This window comes from Pleurodeles waltl, chromosome 6 (assembly GCF_031143425.1).
Source record: "Pleurodeles waltl isolate 20211129_DDA chromosome 6, aPleWal1.hap1.20221129, whole genome shotgun sequence".
NCBI lineage: Eukaryota > Metazoa > Chordata > Amphibia > Caudata > Salamandridae > Pleurodeles > Pleurodeles waltl.
Window position 1 is genome coordinate 1,508,973,576 of NC_090445.1, and position 12,636 is coordinate 1,508,986,211.

The following is a 12,636-nucleotide window of genomic DNA, read 5'->3' on the forward strand; positions in this document are numbered from 1 at the left end:
CCCTCCTTATGAGATGGGACACCCCCTTACAAACTCGGCACCCGGTGTGGCATTTTAGCGCATGGTACTTGATCCTGATTGTGTAGAATTCATAGACCAGGAACTATGGAATTATTTCAGGTGAATTCTGGGTCAGTGTTGTTGGCAGTGGTCCTATGGGCTGCTGGTAAACCTTCCCTCAGGGGAATCATTAAAGGATATGTGAGACGGCGAGAAGCTCTGCAGTCTCAATGTATAACTTGGTGGGCGAGTAGAATAACGGACCTGGAACATCTGGTTCTGTGGTTGGACAGGTCAGAGCTGAGGAGGCAGCTGGTGCTCTTGAGCACAGAGCTTTGACATGTGTCCCTTGTGCAGGCTAGACAATGCTGGCAGGCTTTGATGCAGAAAGTGTATGAGCTGGGGGATAAGACGGGAAGCTGCTGTATTGGTTGGCGACTTGCGACGTGTCGGCCCGGGTGATCCCTCTCATCAGGGATTGGGCAGGTTCTCTGCAGTAGGATCTGCTGGCGATCGTCCGCACCTTTGCCTCCTATTAAAAGGGTCTTTATGAACATGTTCCCCAGCTTCGCTTCACCCCCATTCGTGGGGATATCCCACTGCCCTCCATTCCATCCTTTTTAGCTAAAGAGTTGGATCTACCCTTGACAGAGGAGGAGGAGGTGGATGAAGCCATCTCAGATCTTTAATCGGTGAAAACCCTCTGGCCCCGATGGGTATACCATTGAATATTATAAGATGTTCAGCTCACACCTGGTGCCCCATATCTTACCAAACTGATGCCTTTCTGGCAGGGCACGTGGCTGCGACAGGTGTCTCAGCTGGGGGGCTTCAGGCAGTGGGACAATATTGGGATTACCCGCCTGGGGGAAGTGTCACAACGGTGACCACTTGATGTCTTTCCAGCAGCTGAGCGTCCAATACTTCCTGGCCAATACCCAGTTCATCTGCTTCCTCCCGTTGTGCCACACTCTACAGACCTTCCTGTCACCTAATTTGTCCCTTCCGGATTGTAGCCCTCTTGAGGCTAAACTACTTATAAGCTGCCTGAGGAAGGGAGACATTACTCAGATTTACCGCTCATTGCTTACTAATGCCCCTGACGGCCTTGCCATGCTGTGAGATAGGTGGATGGCCTGGGTGGTAGAACTGGATGAGGACGACTGGAGGGAAGCATACCTTGCATCTAGAGAACTGGCTATATGTGCGTGCCTCCGGATGGTGCAAATCAATTACTTCCATATGACATACTTATCCCCATTGCAACTACAGCACGTGTCTGGAGACGCCTTTTGGATATCCGAAATATGGCCATCCGTAGGTAAACCTTCTGCATGTAGCCTGGGAATGCCCGGTGGTGTGTCCCTGCTTGGAGTTGGTGGGGTGGGAGATTTCTGGGGTCCTGGAGCGCCCGACTGAGCTGACTGTTAAGCTGGTGCTGCTTCATTTCTTAGTATTCAACTATTTTTTTACGATTGACTAGCCTTGAAAACTCACAGATGTGATGAAACACATGTTGGCTGTTGTGGAAAGAAACTGTTAAACTTTGAATATTTTGATTGAGTTACATACCAATAAAAGATTCGGACTTCATTTGGTGTCTACACACCCTCACTATATGGATTCTGAGACTTATACTTGGACTGGGTGTTCAGAGTATGTTCGGTATCTTCTGTGTTTATACATGGATGAGACTATATTCCAAATGTGTTATCTAGGTGGCAGCGAGATGGGAGAGAACTAGGAACAACAGAGGCAGACAGTGTTTACTCTTCTGTGGATGGCGCAGGGTTGAGTTGACTTGCAAGCCTTTTTGTGATATTCTCTAATTCAGTAGCTTTTGAGATGACACTTTTTGAGACTACTTATGTTAAAACATGTTAATTAGAAAAGAAACCGCCAAGGAACAAGGATTGCAATGAGAACTTGTGCTGAAGGCAAGCTACTTGGAAGGTTGCACAATAAAAAAGCACTTTTTGACACACGTTCAACATAAAAAATTGTCTTTAGGATTACCTATTTTTATTTTTTTATTTTCTATTTCTTGTGAATGACAATATGGGGTTTAGTGGGTGCAAAACTTGCATTTATTACCATTTGCTTTCTGGCAACTTTGTATCTATCTATCTATCTATCTATCTATCTATAGAATGAATTTAAAAGCATTATAAATACTTCTTTGTATATACTTAGTGAGAGTGAGCGCACTTGAGTGCAGTCAAGGAGTCAAGTGAATGCAACAAAGGCTTTGCCCTTGTGGCGCTTAAACTACCAGAAGATTTATTGACATTGTTGATAATTTGAGTTTTAAAGGAGGGATATCACAGGATACCACTGTAGTTAAAACTTTACAATCCCTCTGTTCCTCCCACAATTGTGAGCACGGCTCCAAAGTGGTGTTTATTTCTGATATCAAAATGAGACATGTCGTCAGTGTGAACCAAAACAGTGTCGAATTAGGACTGCTCACGCAATCAATATTCCTATGGCATGATTGGCTTGAATTTCAGGAAGTGGTGAAAATGTCTTCTGAGAAGCGATCTGTATACGGGTCTTAACTGACTGTCCAAAGGTAGACATAAAGGATGCTTAAATTAAGACAGGAGGTAAAAAATCTTGCCTTCTGTGCAGAACTCTAATTGTTTGAGTCTATCATTAAATCAGTTTAGTGGAGTCTGGTGTCAGTTTCACACAGGGGCGTAACAATCAATTATGCAGCAGGTGTAGTAGCACTGGGACCCAGGGATGTTAGATGCCCGCTTCCACGCTGGCCCACAGCACCTTTGCTAGACAACTGGTTTTAAATCATGGAAGGCTGATACTTATAAGCACTAAGAGACAGATTTATACTTTTTGCCACAAACCTGCGTTAGCGCAGGTTTGTGACAAAAAGTATATCGCCAGCTAGCGTCATTCCATGACACGGGCCGGGCACCATATTTATGGAATGGCACTAGCCATTGCTAAGGCCCTGTTAGCGTCCTTGTAAAGAATGCAAACAGGGCCGGGGAGGCGTAGGGGGAACTGGGGTTTGTGCGCCAAATTATGGTGCTACACTGTTTAGAGGCAAAATAAAATACCTCTAAGCAGTGTAGCGCCATTTTCTGGCACACAAGCCCCATGGACATGGCTCCTGCCTCAGTAAAGACAGGAGCCATGCCCACCACCCCAATGGCCATGCCAAGGGGACGAATGTCTCCTGGGCATGGCCACTGGGGCCAGCGCCATGCAGGGTGCCCCAAGTCAGGGCCCCAGAGCAGCGTTGGACAAAAAACAATACTCACACGGACTTACCTTCGGATGGGTCCCCCATCCGTAGGTGACCTCCTGGTGTGGGTAAGGGTGGGTGGGGGTGTCCCTGGGGACAGGGAAGGGCACCTCTGGGCAATTTCCATGGTCTCTGACCATGGAGATCTGCCCCATACCCAGGCGTTAAATAATGGCACTAAGCAGGATTGGCGCCATTATTTTAGGCCCTCCTCCTCCGAGCGTGATTTTTGCACAGGAGGATAAATAGGGCGCTAGGGCCTTTGAGACATTTTTTGCCCGGGAACACCTACCTTGCATCTCATTGACGCAAAGTAGTTTTGCCCGGGCAAAAAAAGTCGTTAACTCCAATATTTTGGCACTAGACATGTCTAGCGCCAAAATATAAATATGGAGTTAAGTTTGCGCCGTATTTGCGTAAAAACAAATGACGCAAATCCGGCGCAAACAGAGAATAAATATGGGCCTAAGTAAATCTAATCAAAACAAACCCTTCTCTTTTGCATCATTGTATTGACTTTGTTTTTTAACTTCCCGAATAAAAAATAAAACTTGTTTTTTGCCCCTCCAATGTCACGTCTGGGCATGTGCAGGCATGTGAAAAAATCAGTGACCCCAGTAAAACAGAGTCTGCTGATTAGACAGCACTGGCAGGGATTTGTCAGTGATCGTCAGTTTAAACCGATTTCTGGAAAGCCGAGGTCTCTTTCACATGCCACTTCTATCCCCTTTGCAGATTTTGATAGCAGACACTTCCTGCAAACAGAAGGACTTTACCATGTTGGCTTCTGAGATGTGATCAATGCTGGCGACTTCGATGTCAAGAGCAACGCTCACGGGAGGGCCTAGAAGGAGAAGCAAAAGATAAAGCATCAAACAGAGACGCAACACAGAAAGAGTAAGAAAAAGAAAGGAAGAATCACGTGGTCAGGGGCAGACACTGAAGCTGTAATGCTTCAGAAGCTGTAGTGTTTTGTTTAAAAAATTGCTCTCTTGTTTAGTGACCACTGGGTCAAAGTCATTCACTCACTCTGATTTTGGTTTCAGCTTAAATTCAACTTCTTTATAATTTCTTATTGAATTATTATGGTCGCATTACGAGTGCCCTGGAGTTTCCGACGTAAATGATAATGGGAATTCCCCAACCCATCGGGATTAACAAAATCCTCAGGAACACTGGGGTCGAGTGTTATTCACCGGGACGTTTCACCTACTGAAAGTGGAAAAACGGTTATTCAGGCAGGTTATTCTTCACATTTTGGCCCTGCTTCTCAGACCTTCAATTATAGTAACTCCCCAGAGGTCAAGGATCACAGGTTAGGTCAAATTGGCAGAGTAGAGGGGGGCTGGACCTTTAATTGGTAAAGCAAATGCACATAAAATTATTTCGTTTGAAGGGTTCGTGGCTTAGCCAGGTGCACTGGCCACGTACCAGAGGGTTGCCATTAGTGTGCCAGGAGCAATTGGGAGGTGGCTGGCAGCGGAGTCACTCTTGTGACGGTAGAGTGACATAATTTGAGTGCACCACGGACGGAGACATTAAAAGAGTTGTGGTGTGAATGATCAGACTCTTCTCTCAACCACGCAGCTGCAAAATGTCTCAGGGACCAAGGACCCTGCATCAGGAGATGAATTTCCGAAACCTGCCCACCTTCATCTAGAGCAAAGGCAGAATGTTAAGCAAAGGGAAGGGGTTCCTGAAAAATTGGACGGATTTGCTGGTTTGGTCCCTTGTCCGGGCCCTGATTTTTGGGGTCACCGGGCTGACTGGAGGGAGGACTGACTTGCTAGTGGTCCGGGACCTTTTTGCCATCCCTGAGTAGTAGGAGTTGAATACTGAAGGGGGTTTCGCCTGGTGACAGATACTCCAGCAGGGATGGAGCGTTATGCGGTGCCCTTTGTATTTGCTATCAAACTGCATGTATGTCCCTTCTCTCTGTAAAACAGAGGGAAAGCTTGCATGAAATGGATGTTGATGACATTATTTCTTCAGGTAGCCTTGGGGGTGGGAATGTGAATTGTTGTCTCCGGGTGCCTGCCCCTGCGGGGGATGTATATAGAAAGGACTGGCCTGACACAATGCATTCTGGAGTGGTTTTGACTGGAATGAGGAATCCTGGGTGAATGCACCTCGTTCAATGTATAGTTCAAGAAATAATTGCTGTACAGTCTGTGCGCAGTTTTGCCTTCTCTTGCTTCCTTTATTCTCATACCCAATGTCTATGTAAGTGCTTTTTTCATTCCTTCCTGGAAGTTTTTGAATGAAATAGCTACGGCTTGGTAGAACCACATAATAGTTTTGTTTCTCTCTCCTTGGGGGAGCGAGGAAGGGTGAAGAGGGGAGCTGAGGAAGGATGCAGATGGATGTATTCTACAGGGAATAGCACGTTATCGCACTATAGGAAGTCCAATGCTCCCAAGTGCACCACTCAATAAGAGTAAAAATCATACAGAAAAATAGGAACTAAACAAAAAAAACCTTATTAGTTTTGTTTTCTCCCTTTTGTCAGGTCCTCCAGTAAAATATTAACCCACTCTATTATTAGTTCGGTTTTAATGACCCTCCGAAGGAGAATCACGAATAAAAAAGGAATGGCAGAAACCCCTTTTCATTTCTTACCTCCAATTCCAGGTCTGAAGTTGCGCGCGTACCCCTTCATCAAGTCGTCCAGGTTGGGCAGCCAGGAAATGTCTGTGTTGGAGATGTTGTAATCGCCAATGTCGGAGGCGAGGCTAAATAAGAGAAGAAAGGAGGATGCATGAGTATCAGCCATGAGCGTCCAGTCGGCTTAGAGTGTGTCATCTCTGCCCATCACGCCCTGTTATCCCAACATGGGTGCGTTGCACTATGGGTGTATGTACGGTGACGTCCGAGTATGTCTTTCAAAAACCCCTGCAACGCAGATATAGCACTATGGCTGTTCACTGTCTGATCCCAGCTGCTATCCAGTACTGGGGGCCTTAGGGCTGAAGTTGGGAACAGGAGGTCACACAAGGGGACAGTGACAAGGTGGGCATTCTGATAAACTTTTCCCAGGAATCCTCGACTCATCTCGCATTGTTTAGCATCTGCACTCCACCCAACCAGGACAAGGTCATCATGCAAACAGAGGAAGTCCGCTAGCCCCGCCGCTGACCATCTAAATAAGAGAGAGAACGTTCTTCTCTGCAACTCAGGATATACGAGGCCAGAAGGCAAAAATGGAATTAGGACAGAGGAGCCTGAGAGCAGGGGATGCCATGGAAAAGTCTCACTGAGATATACAAGAAGCTGTTGGGCATTATCTGTAAGATAGTTTGGACCACAAAGCCACCTTCCCTTTTCCCAGCCTACTCATCCCTGCACAACATGTCCCGTCTCGGACAGAAGACAGAAGGCCGCAGGCGATGCATGCATGAGGCTCCTAAGAGTGGAGTAGAGGGCATGAAGAGCTGGCTGCTTCCAGAGGTGGAGTGGGAGATACAAAGGAGGGATGAGTATAGAAAGGTAAAAGTGTAAAGGTAGAGAAGAGGAATAGGTTAAGGAAGGGAGCTGTAGGTAAAAGGACAGTTTGTGAACAGAAGAGAAGAGGAGTAGGATAAAAAGAGGGATTGGACAGGAGGTGCAGGGTGTGACCAGTAGGGTGAGGAAGGAGGCAAGGAATGAAGGGATGGGTTGACAGAGGGCAATTGCAAGGAATTAGGTACAGAACGGATGGGTGGATACAGGGAGAGCAGTGTTTGCATAGAAAAGATGAGCAATGTGGTGGGGAAATGAGGGCTTGGCAGAAGTGCAGGGTGTAAAGGGGAGAGATGGGAAATGGGTTAAGAAAGAGAAATGTGTAGAGGAAAATCAGGTTTAGTGCCAGCTTGTGTATTTATGTGGCTGCGCTGTTCGAGCAGCTTTGAATTTAGAACTCATTTTCTGTTAATGCAAGCCCTCATGTTGCCGAACAGTATTGCATTATAAATAAAACTTCCAGAAACCGGTCACACAAAAACAACAGGTAGCTTAGTTTGCTCCATCCAAACATTACCAAAAGGAAACTTAGATATTGAGAAACTCATTTCTGTTTACACTTGGATCTAGATTTTTGAAGTGTTTAGTGGCCACTGTAAATAAGTAAATAGCGCTTGAAACTGTACCTTTAATTGGTGATTTTCGAAAACAAATAGTACCTGCTTCAGTTCCTGACATTCTGGCTGCAGAGGTGAGAATCAAAGACCTGCGCCATTTAACTTGGATAAATCTGTCAAAGTTGTCCTTGATTCTCTTCCCTTGCCCTATCTCTCCTTTTATCTATCTATGTACACATCACTCTGACTACACAGACACTTCTGATTCTTCTAAGCAAAACAAGCCAGAGAAACATAAGGTAAAGAGCGAAAGGTGAGGAAGCTACAAAGAATGATACAGAGAGGCCGAAAGAGGAAGCGATGGGTAGAGATAGATAGTTAGAGAATGAGGTACAGCAGAATGGGATGATTTAGACAAAAGTCAAGACAGAGAGAGGTAGAGTTACATGGGTACACATCTAGAGAGATAAGGTAGCTAGAAAAGAATAGAGGTCTGCATGGTAGAGACAACGGCGACAGAGAGAACATTAGTCAAAAAATGGTAAGGTAGAAGAAGGTTTAAAATAAGAAGATGCGTAGAAAAACAGGCATTTTAAAGAGAATTGTTAGGAAGAGAAAACAATACAGAGAGTTGTAAGGTGCAGACAAATGTGATGTGGTATAGAGGAAAACTGTGGTGAGACAGTGATGAGCCAGAGACAAGAGAGAAAGTGTTAATGCACAGGTTGAAAGATTTTGTGGGGTAGATGTGAGAAAGTAGCCTCTTTCTAGCCTTGTTACCCCCACTTTTGGCCTGTTTGTGAGTGTATGTCAGGGTGTTTTCACTGTCTCACTGGGATCCTGCTAGCCAGGGCCCAGTGCTCATAGTGAAAACCCTATGTTTTCAGTATGTTTGTTATGTGTCACTGGGACCCTGCTAGCCAGGACCCCAGTGTTCATAAGTTTGTGACCTATATGTATGTGTTCCCTGTGTGATGCCTAACTGTCTCACTGAGGCTCTGCTAACCAGAACCTCAGTGGTTATGCTCTCTCTGTACAAATTGTCACTAACAGGCTAGTGACCAATTTCACCAATTCACATTGGCATGCTGGAACACCCTTATAATTCCCTAGTATATGGTACTGAGGTACCCAGGGTATTGGGGTTCCAGGAGATCCCTATGGGCTGCAGCATTTCTTTTGCCACCCATAGGGAGCTCTGACAATTCTTACACAGGCCTGCCACTGCAGCCTGAGTGAAATAACGTCCACGTTATTTCACAGCCATTTACCACTGCACTTAAGTAACTTATAAGTCACCTATATGTCTAACCTTTACCTGGTAAAGGTTGGGTGCTAAGTTACTTAGGGGGTCATTCTGACCCCCGCGGGCGGCGGGAGCCGCCCGCCTGGAGGGAGCCGCCATATGGCCGCTCCGCGGTCGAAAGACCGCGGAGGCCATTCTGGCTTTCCCGCTGGGCTGGCGGGCGACCTCCAGAAGGCCGCCCGCCAGCCCAGCGGGAAACCCCTCCCCACGAGGAAGCCGGCTCCGAATGGAGCCGGCGGAGTGGGTATGTGCGACGGGTGCAGTGGCACCCGTCACGTATTTCAGTGTCTGCAAAGCAGACACTGAAATACAAAGTGGGGCCCTCTTACGGGGGCCCCTGCAGTGCCCATGCCATTGGCATGGGCACTGCAGGGGCCCCCAGGGGCCCCACAACACCCCATACCGCCATCCTGTTCCTGGCGGGCGACCCGCCAGGAACAGGATGGCGGTATGGGGTGTCAGAATCCCCATGGCGGCGCAGCAAGCTGCGCTGCCATGGAGGATTCTGCAGGACAGCGGAAAACCGGCGGGAGACCGCCGGTTTTCCTGTTCTGAGGAGCACCGCCAGCCTGTTGGCGGTGCTCCCGCATCCCCGGCCCCGGCGGTCCTTGACCGCCGGGGTCGGAATGACCCCCTTAGTGTGTGGGCACCCTGGCACTAGCCAAGGTGTCCCCACATTGTTCAGGGCAAATTCCCCGGACTTTGTGAGTGCGGGGACACCATTACACCCGTGCACTATACATAGGTCACTACCTATGTATAACTTCACAATGGTAACTCCGAACATGGCCATGTAACATGTCTAAGATCATGGAATTGCCCTCCCAATGCCATCCTGGTATTGGGGAGACAATCCCATGATCCCCCGGGTCTCTAGCACAGACCCGGGTACTGCCAAACTGCCTTTCCTGGGGTTTCACTGCAGCTGCTGCCAACCCCTCAGACAGGTTTCTGCCCTCCTGGGGTCCAGCCAGGCTTGGCCCAGGAAGGCAGAACAAAGGACTTCCTCAGAGAGAGGGTGTTACACCCTCTCCCTTTGGAAAAAGGTGTTAGGGCTGGGGAGGAGTAGCCTCTCCCAGCCTCTGGAAATGCTTTTATGGGCACAGATGGTGCCCATTTCTGCATAAGCCAGTCTACACCGGTTCAGGGATTCCCCAGCCCTGCTCTGGCGTGAAACTGGACAAAGGAAAGGGGAGTGACCACTCCCCTGACCTGCACCTCCCCTGGGAGGTACCCAGAGCTCCTCCAGTGTGCTCCAGACCTCTGCCATCTTGGAAACAGAGGTTCTGCTGGCACACTGGACTGCTCTGAGTGGCCAGGGCCAGCAGGTGACGTCAGAGACTCCTTCTGATAGGCTCCTCCAGGTGTTGCTAGCCTATCCTCTCTCCTAAGTAGCCAAACCTCCTTTTCTGGCTATTTAGGGTCTCTGCTTTGGGGAATTCTTTAGATAACGAATGCAAGAGCTCATCAGAGTTCCTCTGCATCTCTCTCTTCACCTTCTGCCAAGGAATCGACTGCTGACCGCGCTGGAAGCCTGCAAAACTGCAACAAAGTAGCAAAGACGACTACTGCGACCTTGTAACGCTGATCCTGCCGCCTTCTCAACTGTTTTCCTGGTGGTGCATGCTGTGGGGGTAGTCTGCCTCCTCTCTGCACTAGAAGCTCCGAAGAAATCTCCCGTGGGTCGACGGAATCTTCCCCCTGCAACCGCAGGCACCAAAGAACTGCATCACCGGTCCTCTGGGTCTCCTCTCAGCACGACGAGCGAGGTCCCTTGAACTCAGCAACTCTGTCCAAGTGACTCCCACAGTCCAGTTACTCTTCAGTCCAAGTTTGGTGGAGGTAAGTCCTTGCCTCCCCACGCTAGACTGCATTGCTGGGTACCGCGTGATTTGCAGCTGCTCCGGCTCCTGAGCACTTTTCCAGGATTTCCTTTGTGCACAGCCAAGCCTGGGTCCCAAGCACTCTAACCTGCAGTGCACGACCTCCTGAGTTGTCCTCCGGCGTCGTGGGACCTTCTTTTGTGACTTCGGGTGAGCTCCAGTTCACTCCACTTCGTAGTGCCTGTTCTGGCACTTCTGCGGGTACTGCTTGCTTCCGAGTGGGCTCTTTGTCTTGCTGGACGCCCCCTCTGTCTCCTCACGCAATTGGCGACATCCTGGTCCCTCCTGGGCCGCAGCAGCATCCAAAAACCCTAACCACAACCCTTGCAAGCAAGGCTTGTTTGTGGTCTTTCTGCACGAAAACACCTCTGCAAGCTTCTTCACGACGTGGGACATCCATCCTCCAAAGCGGAAGTTTCTAGCCCTCTTCGTTCTGGCAGAATCCACAGCTTCTACCATCCGGTGGCAGCTTCTTTGCACCCACAGCTGGCATTTCCTGGGCATCTGCCCACTCCCGACTTGATCGTGACTTTTGGACTTGGTCCCCTTGTTCCACAGGTACTCTCGTCTGGAAATCCATCGTTGTTGCATTGCTGGTGTTGGTCTTTCTTGCAGAATTCCCCTATCACGACTTCTGTGCTCTCTGGGGAACTTAGGTGCACTTTGCACCCACTTTTCAGGGTCTTGGGGTGGGCTATTTTTCTAACCCTCACTGTTTTCTTACAGTTCCAGTGACCCTCTACGAGCTCACATAGGTTTGGGGTCCATTCGTGGATCGCATTCCACTTCTAGAGTATATGGTTTGTGTTGCCCCTATCCCTATGTGCTCCCATTGCATTCTATTGTGACTATACATTGTTTGCACTGTTTTCTATTGCTATTACTGCATATTTTGGTATTGTGTACATATATCTTGTGTATATTTGCTATCTTCATACTGAGGGTACTCACTGAGATACTTTGGCATATTGTCATAAAAATAAAGTACCTTTATTTTTAGTATATCTGTGTATTGTGTTTTCTTATCATATTGTGCATATGACACTAGTGGTACTGTAGGAGCTTCACTCGTCTCCTAGTTCAGCCTAAGCTGCTCTGCTAAGCTACCATTTTCTATCAGCCTAAGCTGCTAGACACCTCTTCTACACTAATAAGGGATAACTGGACCTGGTACAGAGTGTAAGTACCCCTTGGTACCCACTACAAGCCAGGCCAGCCTCCTACAGTAGAGAGATGAAGATAAAGGAGAGAGGTGGAGACAGAGGTGAGGTAGACGGATGCATAAAGAGGTATAAAGAGTGAGAGAAATATAAGATAGAGACACTGAGGTGGAATAGATAACAAGGTTTTCAAAGGAGATAGAAAGGAGTTAATGATTTACAAACAATGTAAAGAAAGAGAGTGAGAAGGATGTGAGGTGGCGAGAGAGGTCTGGCATACAGAACAGAGATTAAAGGAGACAGGAAAGTGAGGTAACAAGAAACAAATGCTTAGAGAAAAGAAGAGCTCAGGCAGTGAGAGGGAGGGGCATAGAGAGATTTGAGTTGTTTAAACATGAGAGGTAGACAGAGAAAAGAAGCAGGCAGAAAAGAGAGGTAGGGAGAGGGCTGAAAGAGAAGAAGGGAGAAGGGATGTGTAAACAGATGGAAAGAGAGACATCAAGAGGTATGGCACAGAGCAGGACAAAGGGAGAGAGAGAAAGAGAGTATGCTGCAATGAGACATAGGGGGTTGAGATAAAAATGATGTAGATGGAGGAGAGATGCAGGGAGATGCGATGGAACACAAAGCAGCATAATGCAGTAACGGGTGAGGTATCGAGACAGCTGAGGCAGTACGAGAGGGAAGAGATGTTCATATGTAAAGGTAGGTACAGAGGGTGAGAGAGAAAGATGTGAGTGCGGTCATGCGAGGGAGAGGCAAAAAGTGGTATGATGAAAGTGGACAGCGATATGGGATAGGAACATTAAGGTGTAGAAATAGGCAGAGACTGAAAGATAACAACGGATGAGGTGGGAAAAGTATGATAAAGGACATAAGGTAGAAAGATTTTTCTTGTAATTTATTTGGCACCTACAGCTTGAAAATGTGAGGTTATGATTAAACAGGCTGGGTATGCACATGA

The 12,636-nt window shown here is 47.7% G+C and overlaps 1 protein-coding gene across 2 annotated transcripts in view; it reads right to left on the bottom strand.

Moving 5' to 3' along the window:
- Positions 1–12,636, bottom strand: part of GABRD (gamma-aminobutyric acid type A receptor subunit delta) — a 148,947-nt gene that overhangs the window by 65,053 nt on the left and 71,258 nt on the right. For both annotated transcript variants that reach the window (XM_069241002.1, XM_069241003.1), the window contains exons 2-3: positions 5,888–6,000; positions 4,045–4,112 (exon numbers count right to left, since the gene is read on the bottom strand). In XM_069241002.1, the coding sequence (XP_069097103.1) occupies positions 4,045–4,112; positions 5,888–6,000 (181 nt within the window). The remainder of the gene's footprint in view (positions 1–4,044; positions 4,113–5,887; positions 6,001–12,636) is intronic.